The 16,049-nt window shown below is 45.1% G+C and overlaps 1 protein-coding gene across 1 annotated transcript in view; it reads right to left on the reverse strand.

The window, feature by feature from the left end:
- The window catches only part of LOC117064820 (presequence protease, mitochondrial-like), a 31,321-nt gene that overhangs the window by 4,178 nt on the left and 11,094 nt on the right, over positions 1 to 16,049 (reverse strand). Inside the window, exon 2 of the mRNA XM_033178935.1 lies at positions 1,833 to 1,945. Coding sequence (XP_033034826.1) covers positions 1,833 to 1,921 — 89 coding nt within the window. The 5' untranslated portion in view covers positions 1,922 to 1,945. The remainder of the gene's footprint in view (positions 1 to 1,832; positions 1,946 to 16,049) is intronic.

Genomic DNA, 16,049 nt, shown 5'->3' on the forward strand with positions numbered 1-16,049 from the left:
TGGCTGGGGCACCGTCAGTTGGGACCAGCGAGGTTGGAGCCAGATCCTGGGGGACGGAGCCTCTACAAGCACCAGCAGGGATGGCGTTCCATCCATCCATGCATCCTCCTTCTTGAGAAATTTATATTACTTGTATATTAAAAACAGATGCTCACTGTTGAAAGATTATAAAATACAAAAAACAAGGAATAAAAGATCTAGAATCCCCCTGGCCCAGGGGGAACTTCCACATTTTTAGTGTTTTCTGTCTGCATTTTCCTATTGGATGGTGGAAACAGACACCACTCTTCTGCTGGCACAGCAGACAGATCTGTTTATCTTCTACAAATATGGAAATAAATGAACAAAAGAGCTGACCACATACCTCTTTTCTACAGGGGAGCTCTTTCTGGGCCCCCACTGTAGCCCCACATTTCCTCACGCCTGGCTACACACCTCCCCATCTGTGGTCCTACTATGACACACGTGCACCCTGAAGGCCTGGCACCTTCTCCTATCAGGATAGACTGCCCAGGCCTAAGCCGGCCTTCCTCTCTCTACTACTCGGGTGGCTGGGGCGCCGTCATTTGGGACCAGTGGAGGTTGGAGCCAGACCCTGGGGGTCTCCTCCTTGATTTAGTCCCTCATGGGGGTAGCTGCCTGGGACAAGGATACAGGAAGTGAATTTCTGGGATATAACATGTTTGCACAGATCTGTGTCATCCACACCCAACTGACGGGTCCCCAAAAGTACATGTCTGTGAGTCTATCCTCCTGGTCTGGCCAGTTTCTGCAGATGGGATGAACACAGCCGAAGGGCAGCCACACTTCGGAAGAAGGGGCTGGAGGGCCGGTCCGTAGGCTGCAAACTCCCTTGACCCACACCACTTTGGGAACAGGCCTGACCCTCACTCTCAGCTGTGGCTTCGGCCGCTCAACCCAGGGCCTCCTTCCCTGAGCTTCTTTTTTTTTTTTTTTTTTTTTTTTTGAGGCGGAGTCTTGCTCTGTCGCCCGGGCTGGAGTGCAGTGGCCGGATCTCAGCTCACTGCAAGCTCCGCCTCCCGGGTTTACGCCATTCTCCTGCCTCAGCCTCCCGAGTAGCTGGGACTACAGGCGCCCGCCACCTCGCCCGGCTAGTTTTTTGTATTTTTAGTAGAGACGGGGTTTCACCGTGTTAGCCAGGATGGTCTCGATCTCCTGACCTCGTGATCCGCCCGTCTCGGCCTCCCAAAGTGCTGGGATTACAGGCTTGAGCCACCGCGCCCGGCCTTCCCTGAGCTTCTGACTTGTGTGAGGAGACAGCGGAGGCAAACTCCTCAGAGGGACTGTGAGGTGGCCCCCAGCCCTGCCATCTGCAGGGCTCTGCAGGACCACCTAGTTTCTCCCCACTGCCCTGTCCCTCTGTGGCTCCGGGTCAGGCACCCCCCACCCACCCACCCACAGTCTGGCTCATGAGGTTCTCCTGTAGCCCCCATGGCTGCCTGGGTCACCTCCCACTCTCCCTTGTGGCTTCGTGTCTTGAGCTGCCTTTGCTATCGTTCCATGCATCTGTCCTCACGAAGGCTTAATCTACCATGTTTATCAGCGGTCTCAGCCTAAATTCATTCAATTTTCACCTAGAGATGAGATGAGTACATGGGGCATTTTGAAAGGAGTCTGTGGTTAGGGCCTTTGTTCATAAAGACTCTGCTGTTTAAAGAGGGCCGCTCGTAGACTCATGCAGCCCCAGGTCCAACACTTGGAGTCAGTACAGACTTTTCCTGTGCTAAAACATGCTCTGTGAACTCGAACAGGCTTGACAAGCTGCATCCGTAAGGCTCAGGCCTGAGAGGTCCCGACCTCCACCCTCCTACCTGGCATGATCTGGGTCCGTGTAGGGGACAGTTTGGATGCATTCGCCCACATAATTCACCGGGAAGGGTACCAGGAAGTGAGTCTTCATCTGCCATGGCTTGAAGGTGGGTTCCTGAGGGACAAGGTGCGGTCAAAGGCGGCTGTCCTATGTTTATTTTGGCCTTTTCTTAGTGTGTATTTTCTGTAACTACTGCTGTGTAGAGCTTCTATGTGAGTTTTAGGTAGTGAATCTTGCCCACCCAGAGGTCCCCCACCCCAGAGAGCCTCCACTTCAGCCCCCCGGGCTGGTCTTGCCTGTGCTCTGCTTGGTGTGACTGTTGAGTGTGATCGATCCACACGGCTGCTTGACCCTGCGTCTCCTTCCTTCTTGTTGCTGAGGCCAGTTCTGTTCTCTCTTTCTCCACCTGAACTGCACTTGAAGCCAAGATGAAGGATGAGAAGTGGTTGCTAAGAAGGACCCTCCTGCAGCGAATTATCGGTGAGGAGGCTGCGCTGGCCCAGCCTGTCATTTCCTTCTCTAAGCTCATTCCAGAGGTCGGCAAGGGGCAGCCTGTCCCTGCCTGCTCTTGTAGCCTGTGAATCAAGAATGGATTGTACATTTCCAAATGGTTAAACAAATAAAAAACTAACACTTCTTGACACTGAGAAGTTTCCATGTCCATAAGTAAAGTTTTTTGGGGGTGCAGTCATGCCCATCTCTTCACAGGCCACCTGCAGAAGGCTGCTGTCGTGCAGCCATGGCAGAGTTGCATCCTTGAGGCAAAGATTAGTTGGCAAAGCTGAAAATATTGATTCCTGGCTCTTTAGGGAAATAGTTTCCAGTCCCTGGTTTAAGGGCTGTGTGGCAGGACCCCAGGATCTTGATCAGATTGCTCCTCACTCAGGGCCTGCTGTGGCCCTGAGCCATTCTCTCTTCTAGGTTTTACGATTCATATCACAGGCAGGATGTACACTCCTTGTTATATCGGATGGAATCTCATCCTCTTTCAACTTGTATCTTTAGAACAATATCCCATGGGGGCTGTCCATCCCTTCAATATTGGCACTAAGACCATCTTCTCGTTTCCTGGATATAAGAAACAATATCACAGGAGGGGTGTACACCCCTTGCAATGTTGATGGCAATATCACCTCTCCCCCGTGGTTATTAAGGACAAATATTAAGGTCTGCAAAGACTGCGTGCTATGGTGCCTCTCATGGGGGCGTTGAGCTCTGTCATGCTAGATTTCAGGGTGTCTGCCTCATGGTCATCTGACTCACCAACAGAGACCCTGTGGCCAGATTCAAACTAGCAGGAACAGTTGGTCTTTGGCAACAGGGATACCTTAGAGCTGAGCTGCCACCCACCCTGAGATGGTCCCATGACACCCACTGTCTGGGTCAAGGTTGGGGCAGGGCTGTTGTCCTGAACTGCCGTGCGATGTGGGTCATAATAGCCAGGGGGGCAGAGGGGGTTGCTATTACACCGCATATCGCGGGGTGTGCCTCAACCCCCTGCGATGTGGATCGTAAGAGCCAATTACTCCCCCCTGCAATGTGTGTCCATTATTAGCAATCTCTTTTGTTCAGGATATTTCACAGGAATTTCACAGGTTGTGTGTACACAGCCTGCGATAGGAGAACGAATACCATCCTCTGCACCTCCAGATATTAGGAACCACATCACACAATAGGTGTACACTTTTTGGGAGATTTGGGGTAATGTCCTGTGTTTCCCTGAATATTTGGAGACATATCACAGGGTGGCTGTACACCTATTACTCTCTATGATGCAGGTACATCATACTTTACCTACTGGAAATTAGGAGCAATATCACAGACTGGGTGTCAAGCCACTGTCATATTGGAAGTAATATCATGCTCTCCCCAACAAGTTATGAGGAACAATTTCACAGCGGGGTGTGTACCTTCTCCGGTAGTGGGAGTAGTATCATCATCTCTTCCTTTAGATGACAGGAGCAATATCACAGGGTGGGTGTACACCCTGTGTAGTTTTGGAAGCAATGTCATTCTCTCTTCTTCTAGGTTTTATGATTAATATCACAGGCGGGGTGTACACTCCTTGTTATATTGGATGGAATCTCATCCTCTTTCAACCTGTATCTTTAGAACAATATCCCATGGGGGCTGTCCATCCCTTCAATATTGGTACTAAGACCATCTTCTCCTTTCCTGGATATCAGAAACAATGTCACAGGAGGGGTGTACACCCCTTGCAATGTTGATGGCAATATCACCTCTCCCCCGTGGTTATTAAGGACAAATATTAAGGTCTGCAAAGACTGCATGCTATGGTGCCTCTCATGGGGGCGTTGAGCTCTGTCATGCTAGATTTCAGGGTGTCTGCCTCATGGTCATCTGACTCACCAACAGAGACCCTGTGGCCAGATTCAAACTAGCAGGAACAGTTGGTCTTTGGCAACAGGGATACCTTAGAGCTGAGCTGCCACCCACCCTGAGATGGTCCCATGACACCCACTGTCTGGGTCAAGGTTGGGGCAGGGCTGTTGTCCTGAACTGCCGTGCGATGTGGGTCATAATAGCCAGGGGGGCAGAGGGGGTTGCTATTACACCGCATATCGCGGGGTGTGCCTCAACCCCCTGCGATGTGGATCGTAAGAGCCAATTACTCCCCCCTGCAATGTGTGTCCATTATTAGCAATCTCTTTTGTTCAGGATATTTCACAGGAATTTCACAGGTTGTGTGTACACAGCCTGCGATAGGAGAACGATACCATCCTCTGCACCTCCAGATATTAGGAACCACATCACACAATAGGTGTACACTTTTTGGGAGATTTGGGGTAATGTCCTGTGTTTCCCTGAATATTTGGAGACATATCACAGGGTGGCTGTACACCTATTACTCTCTATGATGCAGGTACATCATACTTTACCTACTGGAAATTAGGAGCAATATCACAGACTGGGTGTCAAGCCACTGTCATATTGGAAGTAATATCATGCTCTCCCCAACAAGTTATGAGGAACAATTTCACAGCGGGGTGTGTACCTTCTCCGGTAGTGGGAGTAGTATCATCATCTCTTCCTTTAGATGACAGGAGCAATATCACAGGGTGGGTGTACACCCTGTGTAGTTTTGGAAGCAATGTCATTCTCTCTTCTTCTAGGTTTTATGATTAATATCACAGGCGGGGTGTACACTCCTTGTTATATTGGATGGAATCTCATCCTCTTTCAACCTGTATCTTTAGAACAATATCCCATGGGGGCTGTCCATCCCTTCAATATTGGTACTAAGACCATCTTCTCCTTTCCTGGATATCAGAAACAATGTCACAGGAGGGGTGTACACCCCTTGCAATACTGGTAGTAATATCACCTCTCCCCTGTGGTTATTAAGGACAAAATCCCAGAGTGGCTGTACAGTACCTACATTATTGTGAGTAATGTCATCCACTCACTCCCTGGATAAGAGGAAGCATATCACTGAAGAGGTGTCCACCCCCTTTGATATTGTCAGCCATGTCATCTTCTTACCGCCTGGATATTAGGAACAATATCACAGGGTTGGGGGCGGTGTCCACCCACTGCGATATCAAAAGTAAAATCAGCCTCTTTCCCACTGGATATTTGGAACTATATCACAGGTGTGTGCACCTTCTGGAATATTGGGAGTACTGTCAGCCTCTACCCCGCTGCATATTAGGAACAATATGCGGGGGACACGGTGGTTACACTCCCTGTGATATTGAAAGCAATATTCTTCTCTTTTCCCTGTACAGTAGGAATTACATCACAGGGGTCTGCACACGTTCTGCGACATTGGGATTAATGTTATCCTCTCCCCCACTGAATGTCAAAAAGAATATCACAGAAGGGTGTACACCCCCTGCGATATGGCCAGTAATATCGTGTCTACCTTTGGATACTAGGAACAACATCACAGAGGGTGTGTACGCTCCCCTGCAATATTGGGATTAATGTTATCCTCTCCCCCATTGAATGTCAAAAACAATACCACAGAAGGGTGTACACCCCCTGCAATATGGCCAGTAATATCATCGTCTCTACCTGTGGATGCCAGGAACAACATCACAGAGGGTGTGTACATTCCCTTGCAATATTGGGCATAATGATTTCCTCTCTTCCCCTGGATATTAGGAACGATATCCCTGGTGGTTGGAAGTGGAGCACATTAAGAACAATACCACTGGGTGGGTGTACACCCCCTGTGATACTGGGTGTCGTATCATCCTCTCTTCCCTAGGATATTAAGAACGATATCACAGGAGGGGTGTACAATCACAGCCCCTGCGTTATTGGGAGCAATAGCATCCTCTCCCCCTCTCAGCTGGATCGCGGGGGGCGGGGCGGGGCAGCTGCTGGGGTCCGGATCAGGGGACATGTCTCACCTCCAGCGATGGGCCCCCAGCCCCCGGAGGGTGGGTCGTGGCGGCTGCTGGGGTCCGGATCGGGGGGCCGTGTCTCATCCCCCGGCGATGGGGCCCCCAGTTGCCGGGGGGTGGGGCGTGGCAGCTGCTGGGGTCCGGATCGCGGGGGGTGATTCACCCCCCGTCGATGATTCCCCAGCCGCCGGGGGGCCTGGCGGGGCGGCTGCTGGGGGCCGTATGGCTGGGGGTGGCTCCCTCCCAGGCGATGGGGCTCCCAGTAGCCGGTCGGGAGAGAGATGGGCTATTAGTTCCCTCATCGTGGGGAGTGTCTCACAGATATCACAGTTTGTTTTCACCTTCTGCCATATGGGGATTAATACAATCTTCTCCCCTTCCGGATATCAGGAAGAGTATCACACGTTGTTGTACATTGTCTGCCATCCTGGGAGTAATATCCAACTCTCGGCCTTGGAATATTAAGACGAGTGTGTGTCACAGGGTGGATGTACAACCTCTTCCATAGTGAGAGTAATATCACCCTCTCCCCTCCATGGATATTAGGAACAAGGTCCCAGGCTGAGTGTACGCCTCCTGCTGTATGGAATGTAATATCACCCTCTCCCTTCCAGGATATTAATAACAATATCACAGGGCGGGTGAACACAGCCTGCGAATTATTATCATCCTGTCCTCCTCCAGATACTCGGAACAATTATCACAGAAGAGCTGTACCCTCCCGGCGATATTGGGAGTAACAGCGTAGGCTTCTTCTGGGAATATTAGGTGCAATATTACCAGGTGGCTGTCCATTCATTGCTATGTTGGGAGTCTGTCATCCTCTACCCCGCTGGATATTAGGATCAGCGTCACGGGGTGAGTGTACACCTACTGCGATACTAAAACTAAAATCATGCTCTCCGTCCCTGGATATTAGGAACTACATCACCGGCAGGTGTACACTCCCTGTGGTATTAGGAGTAATAATATGACCATTAAACATCAATGATCGATTTTAAGAATTATCAGTTTTACTAATAATCAAAGGATCCCATTATTAATTATGGAAAATGATTTTAAATACATGATTATGCATGCTTAAAATTAATCATTAATATTAATGTCATTTAATAATATTATTAGTCCCTAATACTGTTATTTTATTGTCAGCATCACATTGTATTGATTTCAGTAAGATTATTTGCTGATATCATTATTTTATTATTAATAGTGATATTACTCAATTATTAGTACAAATTGTTAACATTTTAAACCAGTATGAATTTTTACTATCATTCTTGTGATCATTAATATTGATAATTACTATTAATTTTTATTACATTTATTAATATAATTATTTAATGGGCTTGTTCCTGATATCCACCACGGAGAGAATGATACTACTTTAAAGATCACAAAGGTGTGCACACTCCCAGTGATATTGTTTCGATTTCCGTGTGGGAGAGAAGGATATGACACCCAATATATCAGGGAGTAGAAACACTCCTGGGAAACTGTTCTTCATGTTCAGGGAGGAAGAGGATGAGATGACTCCCAATACACACGGGTGTACACCCTCTGAGGGTGTACACACTGGGGGCGTATACCCATCTGTGAAAGAGTTCATAATTACCAAAGGGGGAGATGATATTACTCACAATATCAGAAACAGGCTGTGAGTCCACCGTGGAGGGCGGGGCGTGGCGGCTGCTGGGGGCGTGGCGTGGCGGCTGCTGGAGGCCGGATGGGCGGCGAGCCCCATCCCCTGGAGATAGGGCTCCCAGTAGCCGTGGGGAGAGGTATTGACTATTCGTCCCCACATCACAGGGAGTGCCCCACAGATATCATCGAGTTGGTGTTCACCTGCTGCCATTTGAGGAGTAATACCATGGTCTCGTCTTCCGGATATCAGGAAGCGTGTGTCCCGGGGTTGTACAGTGTCTGCGATACTGGGAGTAATATCAATCTCCTGGCCTTGTAATATTAAGAAGAACGTCACAGTGTGGATGTACAACCTCTGCCATATTGGGAGTAATATTAGCCTCTGCCCTCCATGGATATTAAGAACAATATCCCAGGCTGGGTGTTCGCCTCCTGCTGTACGGAGTGTTACATCACCTTCTCCCTTCTAGGATATTGATAACACTATCACGGGGCGGGTGAACACAACCTGCGAATTATTATCATCCTCTTTCCCTCCTGATACTGGGAACAATATCACAGAAGAGCTGTACCCTCCCTGCGATATTGGGAGCAATAGCATAGGCTTCTTCCAGGAATATTAGGAGCAATATTACCGGGTGGGTGTCCATTAATTGCTATGTTGGGAGTCGTGTCATACACTACCTCCCTGGATATTAGGATCAGTGTCACGGGGTCAGTGTACACCTACTGGGGTATTAAAACTAAATTCATGCTCTCCGTCCCAGGATATGAGGAACATCACAGGTAGGTGTACACTGCCTGTGGTATTAGGAGTAATAATATGGTTATTACACATCAATGATCGATTTTAATAATTATCAATGGTACTAATAATAGGATACCATTGTTAATTTTGGAGAATTGTTTTAAGTACCTGATTATGCACGCTTAATATTAATTATTAATATTAATGTCATTTAACAATATTATTAGTCCCTAATACTAATCATTTTCTTACCAGCATCACTTTGTATTGATTTAAGTAACATTAATTGCGGATATCATTATTTGATTATTAATGGTGATATTAATATTACCATTCCAAGTCGTTAACATTTTAAACCACTTTCAATTTTTACGAAGTTTATTGTGATCATTAATATCGATTATTATTATCAATATTTATTATATTTATTAATATTAATAATTAATAGACTTGTTCCTGATATCCACCGGGGAGAGGATAGTACTTTAAATATCACAAAAGGTGTACACGCACCCAGTGATATTGCTTCAAATTTCCGCGCGAGAGTGGAGGATGTGACAGGCAATATCGCTGGGAGTAGACACACTCCTGGGATACTGTAATTAATATTCAGAGGGACGAGTATGATATGACTCCCAATACAAGCGATCCGGGGCCTCCAGCCGCCGGGGGGCGTGGCGTGGCCGCTGCTGGGGGCTCGGATTGCGGGGGATGGCTCACACTAAGATTTGTATATGTTCCATATCCCGACCCTGGAGGATTCATATCTATATTTTGAGTTAGGAGGATAGGCTATCAGTAAAATCTGTTTTAATGAAACTGTTTCATTAAAAATACCTTAAGGCATCTGAACACAAACAGTACTGGTTTGGTAATCTCATGGGAAAATGTTAATACCAAAGTGGAGGACAGGTGTTCTTTCCACGTCTAGGGGAATGCAGTGCAATTTCTGGACATCAAGAACTCGTGATAGTAGAGTGCCCACTTAGGCACTACCCAGTTTCTGATGACAAGGGCCATTTTGGTAGATACAGTTGATTTGGACCCAGTATCCACTACAAACTTTTTTTTTGAGACAGAGTCTCACTCTGTCATCCAGGCTGGAGGGCAGTGGCATGATCTCAGCTCATTGCAGCCTCTGTCTCCTGGGTTCAAGCGATTCTCCTGCCTCAGCCTCCCAAGTAGCTAGGACTACAGGCATGTGCCACCACACCCAGCTAATTTTTGTATTTTTAGTAGAGACAGGGTTTCACCATGTTGACCATGATGGTCTTGATCTCCTGACCTCGTGTTCCACCTGCCTTGGCCTCCCAAAGTGCTGGGATTACAGGCGTGAGCCACCACACCCAGTCCAAATTCCTTATGTTATGGCTTGATTTCTGATGCAGCAAAGTGAGAGAAAATAAGTGATGGAGGGGAAGTAACAGTAAAAGAACACGTGAACATTTGCTTGAAGGCTCAAGATTGAAAAGATTCAGGATTAAAAGAGTTATGGGAAAAAAGACAAACAGCTGGACTTATGCTAGTAAAATTTCTTTATTAAAAGGCTTAAAATAAAACCCTATAAACATTCAAGTAGGAAATGAAAGTTATCTATATTGGAAGAAACCCAGAATGATACTGGAACTTCTTAGCAGTAGTAAATGCTAAAAGCTAAAAGTTCTGAGGAAAAAGAATTGTGACCAGAATTGTGACCCAGATTATCCTTTGTGCGAGGTCAAAATAAAACAATTTGAAAACAAGTATGGATTTAGAATGTACCCTAATTTAGCTTTTCTGAAAAGATAATAATCATTTGAGGAAATACTCCAGCTAAGCCAAATAACATGCAGAATTGAAGAAAATAAAAGTCATGTAATATAGAACAGTGCTGAATACTGAAACCTAATTTATACTTAGATTTAAATAATTATAATTACTATGATGCTGAAGCTAATTACGATCGTAAAGACCCTGAAAATTATAAATAAATGAATACCTTAACACTGGAATAGAGATTTTGCAAAGAACCTAGGGTTCCAACTGAAATAGTGTACATCTCTTTCTTGAGTCATTTTAGCCACTGCATCACGGCCATATTACTTCACCTAGGACCTTCACCTCTCCATATTTTGCTTTCTCCTCTTTCCCTTTGTTGTTTCCCACTTCTCCTCCTCAGCCTCTCATTCCTGGACTACCCCACGAATTCCAGATTCTCGCTTCTCTTAAGCAAACCTATTAAATTTTCTCTAACTCTCCTCCCAACTCACTCCAGGCTTGGCTTTACAGATTTCAAACTCATAAAGTTCCTCAGCTAAAGACAAGGATCCTTTGAGAACCTTCCTTTTGGCCGGGCGCGGTGGCTCAAGCCTGTAATCCCAGCACTTTGGGAGGCCGAGACGGGCGGATCACGAGGTCAGGAGCTCGAGACCATCCTGGCTAACACGGTGAAACCCCGTCTCTACTAAAAATACAAAAAACTAGCCGGGCGAGGTGGCGGGCGCCTGTAGTCCCAGCTACTCCGGAGGCTGAGGCAGGAGAATGGCGTAAAACCCGGGAGGCGGAGCTTGCAGTGAGCCGAGATCCGGCCACTGCACTCCAGCCCGGGCGAAAGAGCAAGACTCCGTCTCAAAAAAAAAAAAAAAAAAGAGAACCTTCCTTTCCCAGAATCCACCTTTTTAAAAGGAAATTGTGGTTTTATTATTTTTATTTTATTTTATTTTATTTTATTTTATTTGAGACAGAGTTTCACTCTTGTTGCCCAGGCTGGAGTGCAACGACATGATCTCAGCTCACCGCAACCTCCAACTCCTAGGTTCAAGTGATTCTCCTGCCTCAGCCTCCCGACTAGCTGGGATTACAGGCATGGGCCACCACACCCAGCTAATTTTGTATTTTTAGTAGAGACAGGGTTTCTCCATGTTGGTCAGGCTGGCCTCAAACTCCCGAACTCAGGTGATCTGCCCCTCTCGGCCTTCCAAAGTGCTGGGATTACAGCTGTGAGCCATCGCGCCTGGCTGTTATTTTTAAAATAGAGACAGGGGTCTCACTATGTTGCCCAGGCTGGTCTCAAACTCCTGGGCTCAAATGATCCTCTTGCCTTGGCCTCCCTAAATGCTAGGATTACAGGCAAGAGCCACCATGCCCAGTTCAGAAGTTGTAGTTTTAAATAACTGCTCTTTGGTACCAAATGTATGAAACAAAATTACAGGCCAGGCACAGTGGCTCACGCCTGTAATGCCAGCACTTTGGGAGGCCAAGGTGGGTGGATCACCTAAGGTCAGGGGTTCAAGATGAGCCTGACCAACATGGTGAAACCCCATCTCTACTAAAAATACAAAAATTGGCCGGGCGCGGTGGCTCAAGCCTGTAATCCCAGCACTTGGGAGGCCAAGACGGGCGGATCACGAGGTCAGGAGATCGAGACCATCTTGGCTAACACGGTGAAACCCCGTCTCTACTAAAAAAAAATACAAAAACTAGCCGGGCGAGGTGGCGGGCGCCTGTAGTCCCAGCTACTCGGGAGGCTGAGGCAGGAGAATGGCGTAAACCCGGGAGGCGGAGCTTGCAGTGAGCTGAGATCCAGCCACTGCGCTCCAGTCCGGGCGACAGAGCAAGACTCCGCCTCAAAAAAAAAAAAAAAAAAAAATTAGCTGGGCATGGTGGTGGATGCCTGTAATCCTAGCTACTCAGGAGGCTGAGGCAGGAGAATCACTTGAACCTGGGAGATGCAGGCTGCAGAGAGCTGAGATCCTACCACTGCACTTCAGCCTGGGCAACAGAATGAGACAGTCTCAAAACAACAACAACAAAAAATTACAAATGCAAAGATAAATTAACAAAAACCACGGTAACAGTGAAGCTGCCAGTGTTTTACAGATGAATTAGTCTGTACAAAACGAGGAAAAATTATTTATAGTACCAAATGTTGTCATCATGTTTCATGTTTGATGCCTTTTATCCAGAACTATACTGACATAAATTTGCCTTTACTGTTTTCTTTGCATTTGCCTGTGCAAAGTGGTTGTACTTTTTATTGTATCCATTCTGAATCATTTAGACTGTTTTGTTAGTGGCATATAGTTGGGAGATTTTATTTTATCCAATCTGATAGTGGCTATTTTATGTGTTTAATACATTTATTTACTCTTATTCCATCATTTTATGCTTCACTGTGGCTAATTTAGCTGTTACCTTTCAGCTAGTGATTTGGAGGGAAAATTTTACTTAAATATGATTTTCTGTTAGTTTCAAGTTAACTTAGGAACAAAGAGGGGTTAGAAGTTCACAAGTGTTCCCCAAACCGGGAAAAGTACTTTACTTTTTTTAACATTGACATTACCACTAAATTTAAAAATTGAATTTGTATTTTTTCCAAGTTAAAAATAAAATAGTATCTATTGACATTGCCTACATGAAATTCAAAACTGTGTGTTTAAACCTCTTCCTTTCCTTCTAACCCTTATTTCACAGTTTGGGTTGAATAATCTTGAATTTAAGATGATTTAAATTACTAAGCATTTCATTGTTTCTCTTTTGAGTTATTTAAACATTCACGTTGAGATTATCAGGTTAACGACAATTATTTATACATTTATTCAAGTTTAAATATTTCATTGCTCAAACTGTTTCCTTAATACCTTTCCATTTATCTTAATTACTGGGGCAGCTGGAATACTGTAGTAGAAATATGTCATGGTTTCTGGCTCCCAAGCACTTTTGCAGTGTCTCTCATAGATTTGAGAAATTCATTTTTGTGAATCCAGTCTCCTCAATGGAGAAACAAAAAAGTGAACTTTCCCAGGTGCTACAGGCATGTAACACATCCTCTGCCAACCACACCCACCCAAGCAAGACTTCAATTCAGAAGCAAGCAGCGTGAAGTGATTGCCACATGGAATCTTATTTTGTGGCCATGGTGTCAGAGGATTCCAGCAGTCAGGGGTAGCATCTAGGTCTTTACTGCAGTCTCAAAGTATGGTTTGGATATTGTTTCCACTGTGTAGTTTCTAAGACTGATTTTCTAGTCCATGTGATACAGATCCTGTGAGCTACCTCATATTCTTTAAATAAACATCTTGTCATTTAGAGGTCTTGTTTTTAACTAACAAGAATCCCAAAGGTTGATAAACGAAATGTTAGTATGGTTGGTTTCAGAATTCTTAGGTAATATTTCTATTCCGTTCCAAATGCTGCATGTATTGTGTTTCATTGTTTTGTGGTGTTTTGTTCTTTGACATTTAGTACTGCAGAGATATTTGATGCTTTTTTTTTTTTTTTTTTGGAGGCAACCTATTCTTCTCTTGCCACTGATTTTTTTTTTTTTTTTTCCCCTCACTCTGTCGCCCAGGCTGCAGTGCAGTGGTGAGATCGTGGCTCACTGCAACCTCTGCCTCCCGGGTTCAAGTGATTCTTCTGCCTCAGCCTTTTGAGTAGGTGAGACTACAGGCGCGCACCACCACACCCGTCTAATTTTTGTATTTTTAGTAGAGACAGGCTTTTGCCACGGTAGCCAGGTTGGTCTCGATCTCTTGATCTCGTGATCCACCCGCCTCGGCCTCCCAAACTGTTGGGATTACAGGTGTGAGCCACCGTGCCCGGCCCCTCTGATGTTTTTATAAAGTCTTATCTTGGAAAATTTAAAACTTACTGTATGTCTAAATATGGTTTTCTGTTAGTTTTGTTACTTCAGGAACAAAGAGGGGTGAGAGGTTCACAATTGCTTCCCAAACCGGGAAAAGTAGAACAAGGTCTCAAAAATGGCAGGAACTGAGTGACTCCAGGAGCTAGGGGCTCTTTTTTTGAGACAGGGTCTCATTTTGTCACCAAGGCTGGAGTGCAGTGTCAGCCTCTTGAGTAGCGGGGACTACAGGCGTGGAGCACTATGCCCAGCTAATTTTTAATTTTTTGTAGAGACGAGGTCTCACTATGGTACCCCTAGGTTGGTCTTAATCTCCCAGGCTCAAGCAATCCCAAAGTGCTGGGATTGCAGGAGTGAGCCACTGCACCCAGATCCCGTTTTTTTTGTTTTTCTTAGAGACAGGGTCTTGCTTTGTCACCCAGGCTGGAGTGCTTACAGCTCACTGTGGTCTTCAACTGATGGCCTCAAGCGATCCTTCTGACTCAGTCTCTGTGTAGCTGGGACTACAGGTATGCACCATCAGGCCCTATTATTTATTTATGTGTTTGTTTTTTGTAGAGACAGGGTTTTGCTTTGTTGCCCAGGCTGGTCTTGAGCTTGATTCTTGTCTCTCACTTTGTCCTCCCAGTATCTGTTCCCTTCACCTCTTTCTCCACTAGGTGGCTTCCTCTTAGTTTAAGCTTCAAGATGCCAATCATGGTAATTTGAGCCTTAACTGTGCATGCTCTTTCGTTCCAGCACTCAAGAATCGGCCAGAAATTTCCTTTGTGACTCTTATTTCAAATTGATTGGCCTAATTGTTTTTTTCTTTCCAAGCAGGGCTATACAAGTCTTTGGTCACTGACCAGCTGATGATGAGTCTCCTCCAGGTCAGATATAACTCTGGTACAAATAGCCAAGGTCAGGGAGAAAGACTGGGTACTTAGTTCAGTGACCAATCAATGAGGCTAAGGGTCTGGATTCCAAAAGGTGGTGTAGGTAGGGCAGTTAATGTTTGGCATTTCTTTCAATAGTCATTTTTCACTAATGTTGCTTTATATTCAATTGCATACATTACGTTGAATATTTTTAATTAAAAAACCATATTACTTCGAGAAAATAAGTGGATAGTCACAATGTAGAGAAAGAATTATCCTGAATATCAGAGAAAAGAAAGTGTATTTAGCACCAAAAACAATATTATATACATAGAACGTACAGGTTGAAAAAAGCATCAATGGCCTAACAAAAAGCAGAATATACTTTTATAGATCATAGACAGAGTTATAAGAATGGCAGAAAAATGACCTGGGGTTTACAGGAAGCATAATCTATAGGTTTCAACATTACAAAGTAATTTTTTAATTTTAAGTCTGCGTAATATGAAGAAAATACGCTTATTAGAAAGGAAAAAAATACACTCTATTTCAGCCATCTTGACTTTTGAAAAATAATTACCTCATAAATTTTAATGATCTGACTACTCATTATGTTTTTTTAGCTACGGGCAATTTACTTTTTGCATTTCTGGTGCTCTGCTTTTTTCCTTAGATTCCAAGAAACCCTGTGATAACATATATTCAGATATTGTGCAACTGGCTCCCATCCTCCGCAAGATTCATCCTTTCATGTAATTAACCTTGTGGCAACATGATCCATATTTTAATCAAGAAACATTTTACTGTACTTAGTGCTATTTGATCCTTATGGGGCTTATCTTTGATTATGTCCTTTTCATTACCCTGGTAATTTGTGAAGTTGTCCTCAAATATCAATCTGTTAATTGCTTATTGATCACTTCCACTGTATATTAAAAAACTGGATACATTTTCATCTGAAATCAACCTTTTCTCA

This window comes from Trachypithecus francoisi, unplaced genomic scaffold, assembly GCF_009764315.1.
Source record: "Trachypithecus francoisi isolate TF-2019V2 unplaced genomic scaffold, Tfra_2.0 Lachesis_group2, whole genome shotgun sequence".
NCBI classification, from domain to species: domain Eukaryota; kingdom Metazoa; phylum Chordata; class Mammalia; order Primates; family Cercopithecidae; genus Trachypithecus; species Trachypithecus francoisi.